Source organism: Mesocricetus auratus, unplaced genomic scaffold (assembly GCF_017639785.1).
Source record: "Mesocricetus auratus isolate SY011 unplaced genomic scaffold, BCM_Maur_2.0 Super-Scaffold_100021, whole genome shotgun sequence".
Taxonomy (NCBI): domain Eukaryota; kingdom Metazoa; phylum Chordata; class Mammalia; order Rodentia; family Cricetidae; genus Mesocricetus; species Mesocricetus auratus.
Window position 1 is genome coordinate 30313348 of NW_024429202.1, and position 24660 is coordinate 30338007.

At 35.7% G+C, this 24660-nt stretch overlaps 1 protein-coding gene and 1 pseudogene across 5 annotated transcripts in view; one reads left to right on the forward strand and one right to left on the reverse strand.

The window, feature by feature from the left end:
- The window catches only part of Rev1 (REV1 DNA directed polymerase), a 74309-nt gene that overhangs the window by 27153 nt on the left and 22496 nt on the right, over positions 1–24660 (reverse strand). Inside the window, exons 4-9 of one of the 5 annotated variants that reach the window (XM_040729267.1) lie at positions 19054–19222; positions 12749–12901; positions 9201–9904; positions 6449–6556; positions 4704–4820; positions 97–202 (exon numbers count right to left, since the gene is read on the reverse strand). In XM_040729267.1, the coding sequence (XP_040585201.1) occupies positions 97–202; positions 4704–4820; positions 6449–6556; positions 9201–9904; positions 12749–12901; positions 19054–19222 (1357 nt within the window). Of the gene's footprint in view, positions 1–96; positions 206–2003; positions 2204–4703; positions 4821–6448; positions 6557–9200; positions 9905–12748; positions 12902–19053; positions 19223–24660 lie in introns of those variants that run through there. The other 4 variants (XM_040729266.1, XM_040729268.1, XM_040729272.1 and 1 more) reach the window with 4 other exon arrangements.
- Positions 19611–20121, forward strand: LOC121133366 (annotated as a pseudogene).

Consider the following 24660-nt stretch of genomic DNA (forward strand, 5'->3'; position numbering starts at 1 on the left):
ATCACAGGCTTGACTTGCAAGACGTAATTTTTCTAGAAGTATGTAAGAAAAATTAACTATTCAGTAAGAATTATAACTCACTTAGTTTCTACATACCTGGCTTCATAACTACAAGAAGCAATTTCAGCTTTTGACAAAACAGAATCAATTCCATTTGTTTGTGTAGAATCTTGATTCTCCCACACTGATGAATCTGGTATATCTGCTTTAAAATAAAATGTAATTATTATGTTAAAAACTTATTGTTTTTCAGCTACAAATGTTTAAGTTCCAAACACCTATTTGATTGGCATTATTTCTATATTTAGTACAAAACTATTAAAACTATTTTCTTTCATTATATTCTTCAGCAACAGATAGAAATGTCATAATAAATAAAAATTATCCTGTTGTAATAAACGTAAAATATCCTGTTATCCTATAACACACAGACGTTCAGGGTGAACTAAGAATGAAAGTGATCAGGGAGATGGATTCCCTCCCCTGCTTAAGGAGAATTTTGTACCTCACTGTAGTGGGAAAAAGTTAACAGAAAATACAAGTTCTTGGAATACCTTTGTTATTTCCTAAAAGTACTCTCTATAGAACTTAAAACTAATACGTTAAAGAGAAATCAAATTTCTGCCAGCCATTTGATTAAACAATAACTTAGTAATCCTTTTAAGAAACTTTGGTTTCTTGTTCCTCATATTCAGAAATTAAGCCAATGTAACCAGATGATCTCATCTATATATGATATACAGACGTACATGCACACATACACATATATATAATATAAACATATCTTCATATACTATAAAGATGTTCATCTTAAACTGCAAGGTTTTTCTTTTAAACATATCAGATAAAGACAGCCTCACAGCATTATTTTCTACTTTTCATTTAAAAATTGTACCTTCAATTTAAAAACTTGAGTTCGATTACAATCAAAAGTAACTGCATTACAGAACATAATTCTAACCTCAACATAACAACAGATCACCAACATTTCTAATATTCAAACCAAATTTACAATTTCACCCAAGCATATAAAAGTACATGGCCTAGAGAGCCTACTGGCTACATGACACCTGAACCATACTGAGATTTACTAATAATTGAGAAGTAGATTAAAGTTTTGATCATATATCTCTGGATAATACTACTAGGTTAAAGAGAAAGTTTGCTTTTATTCAACTTTTTATTAAAAAAAAAAAAAAGAAACCCACATTCTTAAAATACAATCTCAGTCATGTCTCTACTCTAAAAGCAACATGGTCCATAAAACAAGACCCAAACCTAGCACTTTAGTTATTTCCAAACAACCTATACCATAATAGGACAAAGCTAACAAACTCAATACCTCTTTTCCATTTAAGAGACAGAATGTTTCAAGAAAAAACAGCCAAGCTCTTTCACCACCAGGAAAACACAACACAGTACATCTGGCTTTATAGGCCACAGTAACTCTTCCTTATCTGACTAATAGCAATGAACACTTTTACCTAATACACAACCCATACAAGTATTTCCAGAATCTAGCACCCATACATGAACACCATGAATACAAGCCAAATTCAGAATTGGTATCTTGGTGGGAATTAAATGCTACTTGCATCTAAAAATAAAAACAAGAATATGCAATGTGAGCTATGATTTCTGGTAAAATGTAAACATATGCGACACACCAAACTCAAGACAGAAAGTGAGTAGATCAGTGTTTCTGCAACAGTTCATTATCTAATCTGTAAGAATTTAAGGATTGTCAATAACAGACCAACAGAGGGTGCCACTAAATAAACGACCACAGCCACAATCTGCTTTCTTTCAAAGTTATAACCACGAATTGTGCTTTAAAAGGAAGTTACATGACCTTTATATTGGGAGGACTACTTAACCTAAGTCTCATTTGGAAATTACAGAAAGTTTATGTTTGAAGTGAGAACAGAGTGTGGTCCATGCGCCCCCAATGCCCTGGCCTGAGAGGCAGCACCATGGTGTTCCTCTTCACTGGGCTGGCTGACCTGTTCCACAGTGCAGCAGAGTGCGTGGGTCTCTCCACCAGCGCAGTGAGTTGCTTCGTGTGAGATTCGGGGAAATGCAGGGACACACTGTCCTCACTGGAGGGCAAAGTAGAGAACTGCTGATCAAAACTTGACAAACTAGACGGGCACATGGAGAATGTGGAGGAACGGTTGGAGAGATCAGAGGCCAGGACACAAGTCTGTGAAAAAGAAATCGCTGAGAATAAATCTATGACTAATACGATTTTTAAACTGTTGCTCTTTAGAATGAAAACTGAAGTTGTTGAAGGGATAGAAAACATCTGTATCCTGGGAATCCAGGAAGGGGTAAAAGGCCCCAACCATGAAGTACAGAGGTTAAATGGTTCTGAATGAAATCATCAATGAGATGATTCAGGAAACAGCTTGCAAAGGAAGTGACAGACAGATGAAATGCCTTGGTTACATTGACTTAGTTTCTGAATATAAGGAACAAGAAATCAGTTTCCAAAAGACTAAAGATGCTTTTTTTTGTCATAGTATCTGCCTAACCTAACCACACAAGTCAAAATATTAGAACTGATTTTTACAAAGCTACTGTAAAATTCAAAGAATCTACCCTCTAAACTGATCCTTAGTGCTTTTGTTTTTGGTGCTATGTCTAATAATGATCCAGAGAAAGAGATCAGGAAAAGTAGAACAAAAGCTTTGGAAAATAAGTTCTGGCTGGGCACAAGGCTTGGCTCTAAACTTAATACAAGACAATCCTTTTATGTATAGCAAATATTTTTATAAGCTCCAAATGAGTCAAAGTGCTTAAGATACAAAAATGAATGTCATCAAGTTAAAACAAGAATATTAAGGTATTACACTAACTTTTTCTAAGGAGAGGAAAATCTGTTTTGTCAATTTTCAATGGCAAGTAGAACTTAAAACATTTCCTTAATTATTTGGCTTCTGGTGCACCACCCATAGAAGTGAAGGAGATATGAATTATAAAAGGCTGTTAAAATATGAAAATCCAGTGGCTACAAAGATGAAGATAATAAGTAACCAAAGAAAATATTCTGCTGCAAAACCATGTATGGCCAGACAGTGATGGAAAGCAAGACAAAAGAAGACAAGCTCCCTGCTACTTTCAAAGAACAAGTGCCTGCCAAGGTCAGAATGTACATGCAGACTGCTCAAATAAGCAGCAGGCTTAGATTCTACCCACGAGAATCTGAGCACAAAGGAACTTAGAGATGCCACCAAACGTATACATCTGGTATCGTTTTCTTATTTTGACAGTTGTTCCGTAAGTATTCACACATGTGATAAGTACTGTGATTTTCTTCAGCTACGTATTTCTTGCTTTCTAGAACCGTTTATCTTTTTAATAATACCACATAGAAAATACAGAAAGAAAAGACAACCTTGTACAAAACTATACTTAAGAACCTAACCACAGACCATGAAGCGAAGTTTCAACAAGTTCAGTAAGTTACCCCACGATCTATTGACACAAAACACAAGAATCTCAAAAATCTCTGAAAACATTTAACTACTAATAAAAACCATAGAAAACTTGAGAAATGGAAACATATGAAAAAATAAATGGGTCTACAATTACCCTTTCCAATGTACACTGTGTAAGCACATGATCGCAACCAACAAAATAACTAATTCCAGAGGTCCAGACTCTACTCTTACTTCATTAGGGTCTTTTCCAAAATATGTCTAATATTTTATATCTGACAAAAGAAGAGAACTGAAGTGACTGGGGCAAAAAACCAAACTAGATCTTTTCTACTGAGCTTCCTATTAATATTTTTCTAAAAGAATGGCTTTTTAAATTGTGTTTTCACAAGATATTCCACAAAGAAAACAATCAATGTGAAGGACTTTCAAAGTAAATACTCTTTGGAACTTTAAGGTAGGGGCAAAAAAAAATGAAGATCTTATTGTGAGTAATTTTCCAAGATAGCTATGAAAATGTTTCTTTTAAGAAACAAGTCCACTTAAAATGAGGAATAATCCTGGCATTTAGATTATGATTACAACAGGGGTTTCTCTGCTTTCTTGAATCAGTGATTCCCTGTTCTCTAGGCTTCCCTTGAAAGCATCGTTTCCCTGCTGCCATCTCCCAAATACTAGTACTAGAAACCACCAGGCCTAGCTTTAAATTCTAAGACTACTGAAGAACACAAATTTCAGTGTTTTCACTGTAACACAGCCAAATGGCAAATAACTCAAGTCCAGATCAATGTTTCTACAAAACAGTCATGGCTTTCATTCCCAATCTAAATTGATAAAAAGTAGATTAATCGCTGTTTTAATATACACTTCACTGAGTTCCAGGACAACATCACCATCCAGTTTCAGAAAGCATGACGATACCACGTCATCTGTTAAGATTCAGCTTTTGGTTTGCTTCAAGTTGTCACTAGCATCCTTCAAACTTGAAGGCCGGGCGGGCGGTGGTAGCACATGCCCTTAATTCAAGCACTTGGGAGGCAGAGGCAGACGAATCTCTGTGAGTTCGAGGCCAGGCTGGACCGACAGCCTCCAAAACAATACAGAGAAATCCTGTCTTGTAAAACCGGAAAAAAAAAAAAAACCTTCAAACTTGAAAAGAGCTAATTATTCTAATTCTGCTTTCAGTTCTAAACCACCAATACCAACAGTAGTATCCTGAAGTCATCCATAGGAGCATTATGGCTTCAAAGAACTCATTTGTACCTGCTTTTCCTTTCAGGATTTTATTCTGGTAATACTGCCACTCCAGCTGGGGGTTAGCACCAGGACGTAAAGGTGCCCTTCCTGTGCCTCTGTTACTTGTAACAGCCACTGGTTTTCCTGTGAGAAAAAGATTAAATTGTTTCTCTAAGTTCAAAAGGATGTTAAGAGCATGTAATGGAATGTTTTCCATGGAATTCTAATTACATAACATTTTTCCTTTAATCACATAGGCATTAAATCTTAAAGAAGTTAATATACGCATCATCATCTAGCTAGCATCACCTAAGGTTTTCAGTTAACCCCAAAAGGGACAATCTCAGAGACATTTCTTTTTTTAAGACAAGGTCTCTCTAAGTAGTTCTGGAATCCTTTACATAGACCAGGCTGGCCATGAACTCACAAAGATCCACCTGTCTCTGGAGTGCTGGGATTAAAGTTGTGTGCCACCAAGCATGGCCCTAATAATATTTTTTCTGATAAACTGACTCAACCTAAAAAGCAGCACAGTAAGTTTTCCATGGCTTTTGATTTCTTACAATGAAAAACAGGCAACTCAGATTCCAGGTCAGATTTTATGGGTGGACAATGAAAGACAAACTATAATAGGCTTTATATAGTTCTGGCACATATAAGTTCAACATCTGTACTTATCTTTTTAATTTTATAGCATGAGAAATAAATTAGTGATTCACGCATAATAATCAAAAGCTGATTTAACATATAACCAACTATGAATTTTCAGTTCCCCAGTTTTTGCTTTGGTTAAGAACATTAATGTATCATGTGTGTAATAAGTTACAAGACAGCTATAATGTTGTAAAGTGGTAACAAACAGAAATTGATTTGCAGAGCACAGGCTAAAAGCAGGAAGCTCGAACAAAGAAACACATGTATACAGAATCTCCCTGACCTTCTCCACACAAGATAAACAAACACACACAATACTAGACAGTAACTTATGCATAGGCTAAAATCAATTCTTTCACATTCTAAAAACACCTTTCAGACCTGGAGTAACAACGACCCAGGACAAAAATAAAGCCATGTTGTTAATATAGGATTTTCTAGAATTTTCAGTGTCCTAACTACTGTTTCTTTACATAACAGAAAAACTCCTTTCAAAAGAAAATGCTAATGTAGCTATCTCCTCCAGATAGCTACTGAAAAACTCTGAATAAATATTCCGAATAAGTAGTAAGGAACATGAAAAAAAAATTTTAAAAATTTAAAAAACCTGAAATTTTGCAAGAACAGACAGATTGCCCAGATGACTCAATAATATAAAACTACCACAACCCAAAAGTTAGGATGTTTAACTACAGCAAGGGAGGAGAGTTACTACTGAACAGGAGAAATAACAGAAGTCTAAAGACACAGAATATCACAAAATTCCAGGTAACAGACAATTAAAAAAAAAAAAAAAGAGGAAAATATCCAGAACCCCGCCCCCCAATCTATGCAAGACAAAGAGCCCTTAGTTTAAGATAGTCTTCTCTGCAGATTTCAACTTACATCACAGAGGCTTTCTAATTTCCCTACACCTCTGATAATGGAGTCCAGACAATTTGAAGAAAAGGATCTGACCAAGGAAAAATCAAAATACTTTTCAAAGAACACTTTGTTATCGATTAAGATATGTATACACACACACACACACACACACACACACACACACACACACACACACACACACACCTTTCTCATAACAATGTATCAATTTCCTTAGAACTAACAAGAATACAGACCTTTGAGATCTGGTCTATCTCGTATACCCACTGACACAAAGAAGCAATCCATATCAACATGCATTACACAGCTCTGATGTCTGGATGAGCTCATTACTGACATATTGCCTAGAAGGAAAAAGAGAACATTCACACCCAAAACTAATTCTTCTCATTAAAAACAGGTGTAGTTAATTTTAGAAATCATATTTAAGAATGGCATCTTAGCATAATACAGAATATATTGTGGAACACTTCTGTACCACCTCAATAGACAAATTTCAGTTCCTTTAGTTTTCTATCTAATTTTAAATTAAGTCTAATACCATGGTATCATTCTACTTTCTAGCAGTCTTAAAATTGATTTTATTAGATAAATCTATGATTATTTTGACAATTTTGATATCTATAGCTACTTAGTTACATGGAGCTAACAACCTTTGATGAGCTTCATCCCCCACATTTTAAAAACAGTATTTAATGAAACAACAATTACAGTGGCTACTATTACCCAGAGCTGCTGGTAGGTGTGAAGACATGAGAGGTTTAGAGGGGTTAATTTAAATTCTCACAGCACTATGGGTAGAAATTACTGTCACCCCAACCATTTAAGTCCCACAACCAGTACGTGCCCAAGTTGGGATTAAACTCCAGTAAGTCTGATTTCCAAGCTCTTAAACTATCACACTGCTGTTCTAAATAGATATGCTTCAAAAAGCAGTCCACAACACAAAAATCTACATACAAACAGAATTTTTCTTACACCATTAGACTATTTCGGCAGCATGCTTATTACTTTTATGTAGATGAAAATAAATATTGCTGGGCGGTGGTGGCGCACTCCCTTAATCCCAGCACTCGGGAGGCAGAGGCAGGCAGATCTCTGTGAGTTCGAGGCCAGGCTGGACCGACAGCCTCCAAAGCCACAGAGAAACCCTGTCTCATAAAAAACAAAACAAAAATAAATAAATAAAATAAAAAAATAAAATAAAGTAAATATTATCTCATGAGGACAATTAATAGTTTTGAATAGCCTAAGACGTATTTGTAAGGTTTATTATAACCCAACTATTATATTAGGACATTGTTATCTTACTTTTTCTTGAGACAGGGTTTCTCTGTAACAGCTGTTCTGAAACTAGCTCTGTAGACCAGGCAGGCCTCAAACTCTTTAAGATCCACCTGCCTCTGCCTCCCAAGTGCTTGGATTAAAGGCGTGCACCATCACTACCCAACTTAGGGCAATATTACTTTATAATAACATTATTAATATTACTCCTCCTCCTAATGCTCCAAAATGTAATAGTACATGCCCTAAATTTAATAACTGTGGGCTTGCAAGAAGTTCTGATCTCAGAGAATATTCTTGATTATCAGCTGTATGATAGGTTTTTAAAAGAACTTACTTCCTAGTAATTGTGCTACTTCACATATTAACTGTGAGACATTTACTTTGTCTCACTACGTGCAAGGCACTGAATGCTTCTTCATGTTATCTTTAAGTGGACAATCCATAAGCTGGATATCACTGATTCCTATCACTCCTCTTGCAGAGAGGAAACAGGCAAGAAAGGTAAATACATGTTCCCGCTTCACAAAGAGGTAGAGTAAGGATTTGGATTCAAGCTAAGTTATCTAATTCAAACCCTTCTACTTCCTTGCCATTCTCTCTTATGCTACCTTCATGAAAGATTTATCAAATAAATTTTAACAATCACATTTTCTTTCTTTGGTAGTGCTAGGTATCAAAAGTCAGGGCCTTGCACATGTTGGGCAAACAACAATCACAATTCTACTGTATAAAAATATTATGAAACAAAATGTAAGAACCCAAAATAGTATTAAATATCCAAGGGATACAGAATGTATAACCAAATACCTACCAAATTAGGACCTAATTCCTAAAAGTATTTTAAAGCTTTCAAAATTAAGTAACCTTCAGGTTGTAAGAACCAAGACATAGATAATCTAACAACTATGACATTATTCTGAAATATTTCAGAAATACTGAAAAATCATTTTGACTAAAAACATGTTGGAATATAATCAAACAAAAACAGCAGCAACAAGAACTCACATGGATCTAAAACACCATTATCATCTTTCTTTTTATGCCTCCCTTTCCACAGTTATAAAGATAATCACATAAACTTGCAACTTTGTGTCACGCCCACAAAAGAAAAAGGCCAAACCCTTTGTCAAAAACAACTGAAACTTCAAACTAGGTCTAAACTAGACTCTAGTTTAAGCAATGACTGTCACAGAACCGCTTCCTGTTGGATTTGGATGACAAACATTAAGCCACACACAAAATATAAACAATCTACATAGATAAGAAAACAATCTCACTAAGTTTACCACTCTAAGTACAATAGTTATATCAGTGTTTAATTTTTTTAAAGTGAATTATGAAGTAAGCTTCAAGAAATTCACAATTACCCTTACCAAACAACTTCAGGAGATTAGGCACAGAATATAAAATGTTATATTTATACAGTTCAAAATTTCGACAATGTATAAAGTCTACATGAGGAAGGAATACTTGAAATCCCAGTTCTGACAGCATTGAAATGGCCTAACATTTTCAGTTAGCCACAGTTAAATCTAATATAAAATAACAAAGTTTTCTGTTATACTTACTGCAACTTACATAACCTGGCACTCCTGGAGGCTTTTTATATTAAGAAGTTTGTAATGATTAGAATACCAATGAAAACATTAGAACAAAATCATCAAATATAACTGTTTTGAAGAAAACAATTTTAGTATCTACCTGTGTCAGTTACAACAAGGGAAGACCTGCCTGTTTTCAGTTTTTTTAACTTTTCCCTTCCTGGAAAGATACCACTACTTTGTCTTTGTAGGGTATTGACAAACTCAGTCAATTCACACTTCCATGTTGAGATGTGATGCAGTCTTGAATGAGAATAGAAATCTGAGATAAAATTGCAGTCTGATGGTTTGGATGGCACTGAAGGTGCTACCTTACTAAGAGTCACAACCGAAGTGCTTTTTGTGCTTGAAGGCCCCTGAACAGTGGAGTGGTGAGCACCATTGATTTTAATGTTACTGTGCAAAGATGGTGAGAGAGAATTAGTTCTGTGTGGATTCCGCAAAGCATCTGTATTTCTGGTGCTCTGCTGCAACTGCTGTACTGTGCAGTCTCTGAAGTCAGTGTTGCTCTTCTCTGCCCTCTTCTCCTCCAGGGCAGAATCTAAAGAAAGCCTGCTAGCAACACTATTGCCCACAGGCACCAAGCTATCCTGTGTCTTTAAGGCACCATTAGAACTATGAGTTTGTCCATTAAAAATGACAGAGGTGTCTCGGAGATGCAATACTCCATTTTGTTTCCTTCCTGGAAATGTCTGTTCCAGATCCATAAAACTAAAATCATCTTTTGTATCTTCTTCATTCCAACTGCTCAGTCCATTTGCTTTCACTTCATTTTCTGTCTCAATCTTCTTAATTATATGATTTCTAAAGTATAAGAAGAATTTAAGTTAATGTATTTAACTTGAAAGTTTAAATACAAATTTTCTTTTTGTGATTTACTGTTTCCCTCTTAAATACTGAAAAGTTAAACCATAAACACTACATTCTTACTTGAACAAAGAATAATTCTTAGCCAAATTAAAGAAACAAGAACTTTTTCTTTCTTCTCCTGTTTTTGTTACTCTTTGACACAGGGTCTGAATTACCTACTACTTACACAGCCTTTTACTTAAGTTTATCAAATACTGAAATTACAGGCATGCACAGGTCATGTCCACTGTTTTTCTGTAACTTTTCCCACAAAAACTAACTAGAACCTATCACTTCTAAATTCCAAAGCACAGTAGTTGTCATTTATTTACTGTGAATGACATCTATTTTTCATAAAATGAACAAAAAGTTTTACCTGAGTTCCTACACCTGGTTTTACATTTGGTTTTTATGATGTAAGCCATTCTCTAACTCATGAAACCCAACACCCCAACATGGAATTAGCACCCTGACTCCAGATAGCTTTTCAGTCAGAATGAGAGTTGATACGACTGTATTCAACCACACACTGGACTTACTACTATTCCAGATGATATGATGTAAAAATCAAGTGTATGCTAGTAACTCCATGTACAATTTTTAACAAGAAAATGATGACAATTAATCAAGAAAAGTGTATTTAGATGCCACAGATAACCAAAAGCAACCTAGGTCAAATTTAACAGGTTTAACAAATGCAGGCTTTATGCCATATGTTATATTAAATTTACATCCTAGTTATTCTACATTTGTTAATACTAATATAGACAAAATTCATTTGTATTCATAAAAACATCTAAGTATCAAAATCCAAAAGTAGATTTCATCAGTGATTCATTCCTTCAAATGTCTACAGCATTATTCCAATTCAGACTCCAGATAATGGGGTAACACACACAATACCACACTAAGGGTCAGATTACCATCACCACCAGATGTTGTCTTAAGGTATTCACCCTAAAGTCAATTTGAGTTATTATTAATGATGGGCTGACTACATGGAAAAATCATACAAGTTGGATGCAAAACCAAACAAATCCCCACTCATTTCTACTTGTCTCAGGTTCTGGCTGTATTTGTATTGTTCATGGACTATGATATGATAGTCAATTCTGAGTACATCCAACTCTCATAAAAGGTCAGTGAAAGAGCACAAACTGAAAACAATTAAAAGACAGCTTATTCAGAAGAAGCCTGCCCCTTAACATAGAGCAGGAATTGAAGGATCACTTAAATTTATTTAAAATGCAAACTATAGTTAGCCCTCATCAAACCCTCAGAATTAAAATATAAGTAAAACTAAACAAAACTGTCAGCTATGTTTTCTGCATTAAAACATTATGACTCCTTACATGCTCAATAGTAGTATATGCAACAAAAATACATATATTACTGGCAAGAAAATATAAGGTTAATAATACATATTCTTTCTGGGCTGATATTCCAGACTAGACAAACACACATTTGGAAAACAGTTGTGTTAAGAAATATAGTAAAGCATATGTTTATGCTACTAAAATTATTTGTACTTGTATCAAGAAGTCAGATGTTAAAGGTAAATTCTTTCTTAAACTTAACAGAAACAAACGAGAAGAAATGATTTTCTACTTGTAGTGATATAAGGGAAAAATGTATATTTTGTGAATTTTCCTCATGTTATTAAGTGTATTTTTGACAGTATTTTGAAGACTAATAGTTTGAAATATATTTTTAAAAAAATTGGAGGCCAGGTGTTGTGGCACACGCCTTTACTCCCAGTACTCAGGAGACAGAGGCAGGTGGATCTCTGAGTTAGTTCGAGGCCAGCCTGGTCTACAGAGCAAACTCCAGGACAGACTCTAAAACAATACAGAGAAACCCTGTCTTAAAAGCAATAACAACAACAAATATTGGGGTTAGAGTTCAAAACAAGTATTAGTTAGATAAAAAGTGATAAGAACAAAAAACTACAGAAGGCAGTGATACTGGATCCTCCCAGGTTAGATTCCCTATCTTTTGGAAAAATATATCCAACTCCCAAAGCAAGCAATTTAATAACAAAAGAGAAGGCTAGTAGTGAATAATGAACCACTTTTTGTACCAGTTAAGGCAACACACCACTTTAACTGTAAAACCAATTAACTCAGGATTATTGCAATTAACGCTTAAATCAATATCTATTTCTTAAACCACATAATAAAGTCTAGATTTACTCCATATTTATAACTGAAAGTCAATAGGTATATATGTACATACTTAAAATTACAAATGTTTAATTTTTCAAAAGTAACCTGCAAATGTAGGCATTTTCATTATTTTTCCTATGTATGGAACGTAAGTTAGTACAGTTAGTTGGTTTTTTTGAGAAAGTAACAATATACAGAAAATTGCTTATGAGGAAATATTTACTTTTATGAAAATTCACAAAAAATAAAAAGATCTACTAAGAAGAGAATCTTGTATAATTAAAAATCTTGCAATGTACTTCTGAAACTTTATTATAAAACTGGTTAATTTGTAGGAAAGATAGTCCTGTACATATTTTAATGTTTATGAAAGCTGAATGCCCAGTTTTTAAAGTATCTGATTCTATCTTCTATAGAACAAGGACTATATTCACTGCAAAAATCTTTTTTTTTTTTTTTGGTTTTACGAGACAGGGTTTCTCTGTATTGTTTTGGAGGCTGTCCTGGAACTCGCTCTGTAGACCAGGCTGGCCTCGAACTCACAGAGATCCGCCTGCCTCTGCCTCCCAAGTGCTGGGATTAAAGGCGTGCGCCACCAACGCCCGGCGCTAAAATCATTCTTACACAAACTTACACCCTGTTGTTGAGATGTTTGGCTATATTGCTTGGACCTGGTACAGGATCCTCAGGTTTGCATACAGGATTGAAGTTGAGACTCTTCTGTGCACTGGATGGCTTGGTGTACAGCTGATATGGAATGTAGGACAAGAGTCTCCCAGCTTTGATGCTGAAACAAAAAGGCAACACCAATCAGTTTCAGAATGGGTGAAAACGAGCTTCAAGAAAAGTAATGTTCTGAAAAGTTCAAGGATTTCATCAGCAACAGGTCATCTGTTTCCCAGTTTATTTCTTCTCCCATTTCAGTGGTTTTAGTATATACTAAACATATCAAAAGCAAAAACTAAAACTGGAAGAATTATAGGACAACATAAAGAATTTCAATATTAAAATGATTAATTTATTCCTTTTTTGTACCAAAGAGACAAGAAATTTTTTGGTATGATCTCTAGAAACACAGAAACAAGTTTAAATCTAAATGTTCATTGCAGTCAAACACTGTGACTACAATTTAAGTGAACTCTAGTACTCCGATATTGAGTGATACTGGCACACTCCTTTTATATTTGAAAGCTAAAACTAATGTTACTTGAACCAGCTAGAGTTCCATGTAGTTCAGGCTGGCCTTGAACTCATGATCTTCTTTCCTCTACCTTCCCCAAGTGTTGGGATTACAGCTATATGCCACCCTATCTATCTTCATTAAGCTGTCTTGAATTGATTTTTGCTTGCTAGTAAGTTATGAATTATATTGGCTAGTCTCTATCATTTCACTTTGAGATTTCAAACAATTGACTAAAATGTTTAGGCAAATAGCCATATTTTAAAACGAGTGAAACTCTAAGTATTGGGAAATGTTTCTTTTTATTTTTAAAATCACATTTGAGGGGAGGAGGGCGGGGCACACCGAGACAGAGAGTAACAGACTCAGTGGAAGTCCGAGGACAACTTTATGTTGAGTCTTCCAGCACGTGGTCAGGGGATCAAATTCAGACATGGTGGCAAGTGACTTATTACACAAGACGTCACATCAGCTCAGTGTATGTTTTTTTTCCGTGTCTCTGATTTATAAACCAAAATACATATTAAAAATTATTTCTTTCAAATTATTTAAATTTCTTTTAAATTTAGGAAAATAATAAAAACAAACTTTTGCCTCATGAATCAAAGTGTCAATATTTTTTTCTTAAAAATTTTCTTCTACCTTCAGCATACATACATTTAATAATCCTACTGAATGTCTCTATATCCAAATGCTCAAACTACTAACAATAAAGAACAAGCCATAAAATAATTTAATTTTCATTTAACTAAATGGATTATCAAACTATACCAAAATTACAAGTTAACATTACAATATCCGAACCAAAAATCCTGAAGGTAGACATTTACTTGTTTATTTTCGAGAAAATACTTTCTCTAACAGTCCTGACTGTCCTGAAACTCACTTTGTAAAACAGGCTGGCCTCAAATTCAGAAATCTGCCTGCAACTGCCTCCCAAGTGATGGGATTAAAGGTGTGTGCCACCACTACATGGCTATTATTTTATTACTTATCTAATCAATTTCTCCTTTTAAAATTTATGATCTTAACTGCTAAACTACAAATTTACCCTGTTATAGTTATACTTATGGCAACTCACCTGCTCCCTGCATCTTCAATCAGAGATACTTAATACTTCAATGGAATCCACTGTAACTCTCTACCCTTTTCATCATGGATGATAAGGAAGGGACAGCACAAAATCACACCCATGTACAACATTTGCACATCTTAAGTAAAACCAACAGGCAAAAAACCCAAAATGCTCTAATCTTGTGCCTACTTCTCTACCTTAATGACCTTAATGATAGCAGGCAGGATGACATAGATTCTAGGGCCAACACAGAGCACTCAAGTGTCTAAAACCTCATTCAACTCCTAAGTACCATATGGCCCAGAAGAATTAGTCTTGTAAGTTCACGCAGTGTCAGAATGTATGACAGCCAAATGAAATACTACAGGTTTCTCTCAAGTCACAAATTAGTAAAAGGAATTAAAGCCCAGAGCACAATAGTATGTAAATGTTAGCCAAAAAAATCTTTATATTGTGACACCCAAGTCATAACATGTCACTTGTATACTCAATTATCCCTACTTATCTATTAATCAATCTTCAAATTTATGGACAGAAACATTATATGAAAATAAAATTTTAGAAAAAAAAATTTTCCCCAGGCAGGGAGATTGGGTCAGTCTTAAATGCCAGTCACTTGAATATGAGGACTTGAGTTGGATCTCAAGCACCCACATAAAAAGTCAGTTGTGATGGTGCACATTTGTAATTCTGGCTCTAAGAAAGCAGAGACATGATTCCTGAAACTCACATCAGCCAGTCTAACTGAAATGCTGAGCTCCAGATTCAATGAGAGACCCTGTCTTTAAAATACAAAATAAAAAATAAAATAAAGGGTGTCTTTCCTCTAATGTTCCCCACCTAGCATCAACCTCAGCCTTTTGCACATGCATGAACACACATGAACATGTACATTTGTACCCACCAAACATACAATCTGGTGAGTTGGCATAACTTGTAACAAACAAACCAAACAGCACCTTCACTTATCCCCACTCACATCCAATCTATGTATGAACTTAACCACAGGAGACCAATTCCCATGGTACAAAATTGAGTACAAAGATCCTAGCTAAGAAAACTAAACACAATCAATAAAACTTAGGACAAAATTTTGACTTGTGCTCCCATGGCACAGGGTACATGGGCCAGTAGGATAATATCATAAGAGCATCTCTAAACTATATTTCAAAGTTCACATTAAATTTGTCTCATGGAAACAGCAAGACAAATATTTCAGTGAAAAAAATATTATTCTTTAATATACACAGACTTCTCATTAAAGGACTCCCCTGCCTCTTGGAAGTCAAGGCATTATCATGCCTATATTAGCTCAGGTTTAATGGCATGCTTAGGGGATTCTAATGAAAACAACACTCTATAAACACTCTTAAAACTGCTCAAAGTTAAGGAGAAAAACCAATTACAGAATGGTATTTACCAGCTATTAAACAAGCATGTATAACAACAATCTCATTCAAATGCTGCTGAGATCAATATGTCTATGAGTAGTGCACAAAAGTTCTGTAATTTAACCAAAACTATTTCATGCTATAATGACATACATTTGGCATTTATTTATTAAGATTTATGGCTCCACACAAAAGGCACATGTGAAAAATGACCCAATTACACCTGTGTCTATTCCTCTATACCAAGCCCAGATAAATATTATAGAGTAAACACACACAGGAGACAAAAAATTTGAATTCTAAATCTAGTTCTACTTCTTGGGTCAACCAGTTAAAGTTGACTTTATTTTCTCACCTAGGTTACCTACAGTCATTTAATAAAACTCTGTTTTACAATGTGTAACATCTCAGCTGCTTTACCTATATATTGTGGTATCTTCTTAGCTGTATTCTGCAAGGGCTGGTGAAAAGAATCACTATAATAATAAAAAATATCATTGTAAGCAGAAAAGGCCCCTCTCAGCAAGAGCCATCTCTTCCATGTTTCTTACTATCAAGTTTTCCTCAAAATTTTGAAATATAAGTATTACAAACTCAACTCCAAATTCTAGCAATGAACAACGGAACTGTCTGTGACAACACATTTCTTCTCTTAAGCAAAACTAATTTCTTACCCTGAGAACTTTATATAAATCTTATAAGGAGACACATGGCTAAAAGCCACAATTTTCAAGCCTACATAACATAACACAGTACAAGAGAATGAATTAGTGGGATGGTCCAGGGATGGGCCTTCACTATTTAATCTCCCCAACAATAATAGACTTTAATCTTCTAGATATGTCTCACTTTCTAGTAGTAAAGGCATTTACTACTATACTTTTAGAATTTAAATACTACGTTATTAAGGCTTATAGAATAAAGGTTAATGACAGTAATTTCTTGTACAGTATGCTTGGCAACATGCCCAACATTATGCTTAATCTGCACAAATGATTTCTAGTTTTCACATAAGCACAACAGACATAAATAACATCAGTTTTAACGTTTATTTATTAGAGAGACAATAAGGGTGTGTAGGTATAAGCATGCCATAGCACAAACATAAAGGTCAAAGAACAACTTGCAGGAGTCAGTTCTTGCCTTCTACCATGTAAATCCATGGGGATCAAACTTAGGTCCTTGACTTGGCAATGAGTGACTTTATCTGCTGAACCAACTCTCTGGCACCCACATTCTTTTACAAAGGAGGAAGCAAAGATTTCAAAAAACTGTATAAAGTTTCTAAATTCAGATTATATGGACAAAGAATTACTAAATTTGGCAATGAACCCAGAGCGCAAGGACAGCCTTTTCTACTATCAAGGTGCTTCTCGTTTTTCAACAATTTATGTGACTACTTTCACTACATAATGATGAATGAACTCTGTGGAGTTAAGTTCATGGATTATGTTAGCATTAGTTGAAGGTATAGTTATAGGGGGGGAAAAAAAAGAACTGGAGCCTGGAGACAGCTTAGCGGTTAAGAGCATGCACTGATCTTGCAGAGGATCAGAGGATCTAATGCCCTCTTTTGGCCTCCAGGGGGCATCTGCATACACATGGTCAACATAAATTTATGCATGAACACACAGAGCAATTGACTTAGGTGGTTTCTAAGTTTGCTTCACTAGTAGCCCATTATACAATTTGACTATGTTCTTACACAATGAAATATTGTGTGTGTGTGTGCGCGCGCACGCGCGTGTGCATGTGTGTGCAAGCAGCAGGCAGTCAGAAGTATCTAGTCCTCACTTTCCATCTTCTTTAAGGCAAGGTCTCTTTATATGCTGCGTCTGTATACATAAAACTGGCTGGCCCAAGAGCTTCTCAGGATTTCCATTCTCTGCCTTCCATCACCTTATAGTAGGAAGGAGCACTGTAATCACAGACGTGTGCTACAGATATGACTTTACATGGGTTTTGAATATATGAATGCAGTTCTTCACACTTTTGCTACAAGTACATTACTGAGCCATCGCTTAAGCACTTCATAATACTGATTGTAATTTATCCATGTATAAAGTTGTGATTTTAGTGTTCTTAATTCACTTATAAATTTATATATTTTAAATTATATGATTTTTTTTCAAGTAATCTTAAGTTTTGGTTCAAAGTTCCAGAAAATATATCTTAAATTACAAAATGATAAATAGATTGGCTCACTAGTTATATATTTTTAAACTAATAGCAGACATAGGACAGTGTGATCATGAAAAACTAACAGGAGCTAAACGTGATAATTCCCAGCACCCAAGAGACTGATACAAAAAGATTGAGATGAGTATAAGGCCAGCCTGGGTTACTAAGACTCTAACTCAAAAACCCAAAAACTAATAGAAAATCTTTGAAAAGAAGAAGCTGCTGAGGGATGTAGGTCAGTATATAGCCTGTACAATGGCCTAGGATCTAATTTTTGTTTTTAGTACTTCTAAAACTAAACAAAGTAACAGTACTGCAAACTCTTCTCTCTTGATCCTACTCTCAGAAATTCATGTCCACATTAGCCTGCTATATTACCATACTAAGGTTTTTTTTAAAGCCATATACTACTTAATTTGCTTCCTATTGCTTTAAGAAACACCATGACCAGAAGCAATTTTGGGAGGACAGTGTTATTTCACCTTACAGCCCATCATAAAGTTAAGTCAGGGCAGGAATTCAAGACAGAAACCTAGAAACAGGAATTGAAGCAGAGGCCATGCAGAAATGTTTCTAATGGTTTGCTTTGTTACACATCCCAGGAGGAACACAGCTCACACTTGACTGAACCATCCCACAAATTAATAAGAAAATGTTCCAGATTTGCCTATTACCAATCTAATGGAGAGAATGTTTTGAGGTTCCCTGTTCCCAAATGACTAGCTTGTGTTAAGCTAACAAACATTAACAAACAGGAACATACAATAAAAAGATACAATTTAATCTGTATGAACCTGACACTTTTGTTTCTCCCAAGAGAATAAAAGTTCTAGGAGAAATACACCCTGTCAAGTCCTTCCTATAACTGCTTCCTGGTGCTTGTCTGCATACTTCTGTTTTCTGACAGCTAAGGCTGCAACTATTTGCTACATTTTTTGTATTTAAGATGCCCTCCAAAGATTACCACATGTTTAGACTTAGTCAGCAGACAAGCTATTCCAAGGTAGAACCTTTTAAGACATAGGGCCAATTTTACAACAGAAATAAAAAGCAATGCAAGTTTTAAAAAAATTCACTGGAGAAACTAAAATTTATCCAAAAGTTAATTTTACCTTTCCACAATCCATTCTGGTCGAATTACTTTTTCCCCCTTTAATTCTTTAATTTTGGCATTAGGAAGGTTTGTAGCAATAATGTGTGTTGTTTTGGATCTAGAATAATATACATGGTATTGACCTCCATGCAACATCATTAGATTTCTCAATTCCTCAGCAGAAGGATCTGTTAAAAAAAAAACAGCATTAAAATATATTAATAGTTTAATGTACGAGGCAGCAGAATGTTAGGTTGATAATCTCTTGGTTATGTTGTCATTTACCAAAGCTGGGGGACAAAATAACAGTGATTGATAAAGCTATGCTGCCTTTGCACATTATTTTCTTCTGGCTGTAAGAGACACTAAAGCAAAAGCATCTACTCCTAAATGACATCTAGCATAGCAAACAAGTATCTCAAACAAGAACCAAATACCAATAAAGCAAATGTTTAAAACTTCTTAGAACATCTAGCATTTTTTTTATACTAAGATTTCATGATTTTAAAAAACTGCCCCTCTCTGTCTTCTTTACTCTGGGAACAGCTCCCCTGCCTTGACTTCTCACCCCTGAAAATGTGTGCCTGTTCCAAGTCCATCTCTACCTGTTCCTTCATCAGCAGCACCTCTCAGCTGCTGAGTTGAACCAACCGCAGGCACCGACACAAGGGTCTCAGCAGGTTGGCAGTCTATTGTCCTTTGACTTTACTCATCCATAGCTGCAGCTTTCAAACCAGCTCCATTTGAAGGGACTACCCCAGTTTGCTGCTACAGTTGGGGTGGCTGGCTCCAGGGCTGGAACTGTTTTGGAGAGTCTCATTATTGGCTATGCCAGGAACCCTTCTCTGAAGCAACAGTTTTTCTACACAATTCTAGCCTTTGCCTCTCAGAGGCAATGAAACTCTTTTGCCTAAGGGTGGCCTTCCTCATCCTCTTCCCCATGGGAAGCAGCTGTCTCCATTTCCACCTCCCACAGTTCTTTCATATCCCACCTGCCCTGTATGTTCCTTTTCCTGTATCTCCCCAGGAAGTCTGGGGAAAGTGCTTGGTTCAGGATTTGACAGAGAGAAGACAAATACTGTATTAATAAGAACATCAAAGAATTAACAACTATAAATTCATGGCTTACTTTCCAGGCATTAATTCATTAACTACCACAAAGGGACATATGCAAGATCTAGATAATTACTTATATTTACTATAGACTCATTATAGGGCTTGTTAATATATTTGCTCTTGTGAAAGCTTAATAATGGGGCTGGAGAAATGGCTCAGAGGTTAAGAGCACTGACTACTCTTCCAGGGGTCCTGAGTTCAATTCCCAGCAACCACATGGTGGCTCACAACAATCTGTAATGAGATCTGGTGCCCTCTTCTGGCCTGCAGGCATAACATGCAGACAGAACATTGTATACATAATAAATAAATCTCTAAAAAAAAAAAGCTTAATAAAATTTAAGTTATCCACTAGTTAATATTATTCAGTTACCTAAAATTATATCAAACACAAAAAGTTCACCTATGTGAAAAATGACTAAGAAATATCAAATTTTTATGTTATTATGTGTAGTGTACATGTGTGAATATGATCTGAGTGCATGTTACACAGAATTAGCCTACTTCCCATAGACAATTGAGTATTAGCAGGCCTATGATAGGGGCCATTTCTTCTAATTTTTTTTTAAACTGAGTTACAATGTCTGTGAGTAACTGGATTTTGTCTAATGTGTGTGGCCACTGAGTATAAGTGTCTCACGTTGAAGAAAATAGGGATGAGTGGAGCTGGATAAAGTAAGTATTACTAGACAGCCTAAGCCCTATTCCTGATTGTATAGCCTAAACAAGTTAGTCAAACTCTAGTCCCATCTTTCATGATAAAGCCTCAATTTAAAAAAAAAAAAAAAGCACAATATTAGCCTTAGGAAAACAAAATGTCTTAAATGACATCAACATCAGCTATGGCACTTTATGCATTTACTGAGAAACGAGATTTTGAAATAGCCAAGAATTACCACTCTTGCTCTGTAGCTGTCCCTGCTGCCAGCCAGAATGTTTTTTTTTTTTAATTTTTTTTTTGTGTGTTGAAATGTCCTTACGGCTTCAAACAGGTTATTCCCAATGTGTCATAGAGTAATCAATCCCCCAGGGCATTTTCCCACACATGTACACTAATGAAGAGTCTACTCTCTCAAAAGCCCCAGCTTAATTATATTATTATTTACATTGTGGAACTGACTTCACTTACCACTTCCTTGTGGGCTTTTTTACAGGATCTTGGGAATAAAAATCCTAAAAGGGAAAGCCATTCCACAACATGAATGGGGAAGGACTACTTTGTCCCATGAATGTTACTCACCTTATGAATACCAAAACTTAAGTTCCACAATGAAAAGTTTACTGTACTGCTCCTACTCCCCTTCAAGGGAGCTGTTTCCAATATCTTGAGAGACACCCTCCAGGCATCAGTTGCTGTTTCTTTCTCTTGGTTTCACATTTCTTCCCTTGTTACATAACTCAGATTGATACCATGTTTTTGTTTATTTTGTTGTTTTTTGAGACAGGGTGTTTCTGAGTAGCCCTAGCTCTCCTGGAACTCATTCTGTAGGCCAGGCTGGGTCTTGAACTCACTGAGATCCTCCTACCTCTGCCTCCCAAGTGCTGGGATAAATGGCATACACCAAAGACCAGCTAAAAAACAAGTGTTAACAGCCATAGTATGATGTCATTTTATAAGGGGTAAATCTTAGAATGTTGTTGTTTTGTACTACAGAAAAATTAGTAAATTTTCAAAGTTGTGTTAAATGCAATAAATAAACGGAACAGAGAATAAGAAAAAAAACAATTCACAAAGCATATGATGAAAATATTTTAGCATTCTAATATTAAAATACGAAACCATTTTTTATCCATTTTTTTCTCTCAACTAATACTAACTAAACAGAAATGTTATGGTGACTATTTCTTATCAAGTTCATTGGATTAAGGAGCACCTAAGGAATTAATGAAGCACATTTCTGGATGTGTTTATAGTGGTCATTCCAGAGATAATTAGAACACAAGAGCTCTATCTAATTAGTGGAATTTATAGTGGGAGGTTATTATTAGGTAGAAGGTGGGGCTATCTGGAGGAAGGGGCAAGTCACTGAGGTGATTATCTTGCCCAATCCTCTTGCTGTATTTCATGCTTCTCTGCCATGAAATAAACAGCTCTTCTGTCACAAGTTTCTGTTGTCATTATGTCCAGTCCAAACACAAACCAAATCCTCTCAAACTGTGGGCTAAAATACCTGTTTCCCTATCTCCTTAGGTTGTTTCTATCAGGTACTCTGTCACAGCAGTCCAAGAAACTGTAAGAAGTCGACTCAAGCCAGTGCCCTACATGAACTCAGATAAACAAGCATAAGCCTAGTACAATACAAGTAAGGAAAAGCTGGGCTGGGGCTCAGCAGCTGGAAGGCAGTCAGAAGGACTCCTTAAGGAGTAACATTCTGAAGGGATGGACACAAAGACAGAAAGTAAAAGGAACAAAAAAATCAAAGGCTCTGGGGTGCTCTCTAGTCTACCGATTCACAAAACAGGCTTTCCTGACAAAAAGAGATGAAACTCAGGTTTTAAAGGAAATGTTTCTAGTAGTGATGACACACAATCAAATACTATAGACTGGCTTAGAGAAAGGAAAAATCTGATTTGATCTGGGTCTTCATGGATAACTCCCAAAACCAGTTTACAGGAAAGGGAGTAAAGAGAATTCTCACCAGAGGCTAAGAATATAAACAAAACTCTACAAGTACAAAGACAGGTTAATAAAATCTGAGTAAAGCTGTTGACAAAGATTGTAAAATTCAACAGCAAGAATCCAAGTAACACCATCATGCTTTTAATTATTACTAAGAAAATACCTAACTCTCATAGGCTTGCATAGCATTTTCCCTTTGTTCACATTTAACTCAGACTGTTACAAAAGCCAACACTCTCTATCATCTACTGTATCTTTTCAAACATATTTCCTAATATTCAAGGACAGTCTAAAATATATTTGTTCAATCAACTAAAATAGTGAATTGGGAGAGAAGATTCACTGGCTAGAAAACATAGTGAATGGAGGGTGGGATGGGGGGTTACTGGAGGGCAAGGGAGGAGGGGAGGGAGAGGGAACTGGGATTGACATGTAAAACAAGCTTGTTTCTAATTTAGATAAAAATAAAATAGAGAAAAAAAGAAAACCGTGAAGATGTTGATTCTACCAACTCATCTACAGGTTTAACATTGGCTACTATCCAAACCTTATGAAGGTATTTTGTACACATAAAATTCTGTTTGGCACTAAGCCTGACAATCTGATTCTGACCCTGGAGACCCACAAGGTAAACTGAAGAAAAACTGAAGCCTATAAATTGTCCTCTGACCTCTACTAGAATGTGTGTACCCTCCCCCCCAATCAACAAGAAAACAAATTTAGAAAAAATTAAGTGGTTATCTATTATTCATTAAAAATCTATTATTGGCCCAGCAAATCAATGTCAAAACAAAAAACCCCGAGGATTGGCAAACCACAAGCACAACAGTAAGACCTAGAATATATTTAAAAAAACAAAAAACCCCAACAACAAAACTATCGGGGGGCGTCATGATGCATGTTTTAATCCCAGTTTTCAGGAGGCCGAGGCAGGTGGATTTATATGAGTTTGATTGAGGCCAGCCTGGTCTGCAGTGTGAGTTCCAAGACAGTCAAGAACTATAGAGAAACAAAACAAAACAGCAACAAACAACCAAAAAGGAAAAATGCCACTACTCCAAAATTGACAAAAAATATGAACATGGTCTAGGAAAGATAAGAAAAATAGTAAACAAGACTTTTCAATACTGATGCCTATCATAAGTCTGAGTATGAAATGTAATCCCCAAAGAGCCATGTGCTAGAAACTTCATAGCCAGCTGATGGGACTACTAGTGGAAATTGGAAACTTTATGAGGTAGGAGAGCATTCCTAGATGTATTATGGTCATTGCGGAAAGGGACCATGTCTTTCCTATTTCTTCTGTTTCCTGTCCTCCATAACAGAAACAATTTTTCTCTCCCAGGCCATTCTACTGTCACGTTTCTGTCAACAATTCTAAATCCATGAACCAACCCAAATCTTTCCTCCTTAAAATAGTTACTTTCTTGCACTTAGTTGTGTCAATGAAAGTCTAACACATTAACCACATGAGAATACAAACTAGAACCACAATGAAAACTAAGGAGACAGTTCAGTTAGTCATGTACTTGCCATGAAAAAAAAAAAAAGAAGAAGCCAGTCCTGGTGGTATGCACTTACAACCCAAGCACTGGAGAGGCCAGGGACACAGCGTGGGTTCTCTGGCCACCCAAAGTTGTTACTTAGCAAGTTAAGAGAACATGACAATTCTTCAAAAAAGTCTTGAGGAATAGCTGAGATTATCTTCTGGCCATGACATACCACACATATCTCTAAAAACTATCAACAAAATTAATAAAAACCAAGGATGGTGAGGATGGAGTAACTGGAATATAAACTGAAACTACAGAGAGATATTAATGCATACTTACTAAAATGGACAAAAAAACAGTAAATGCTAGCAAGGATGCAAACCAGATTATTCATACT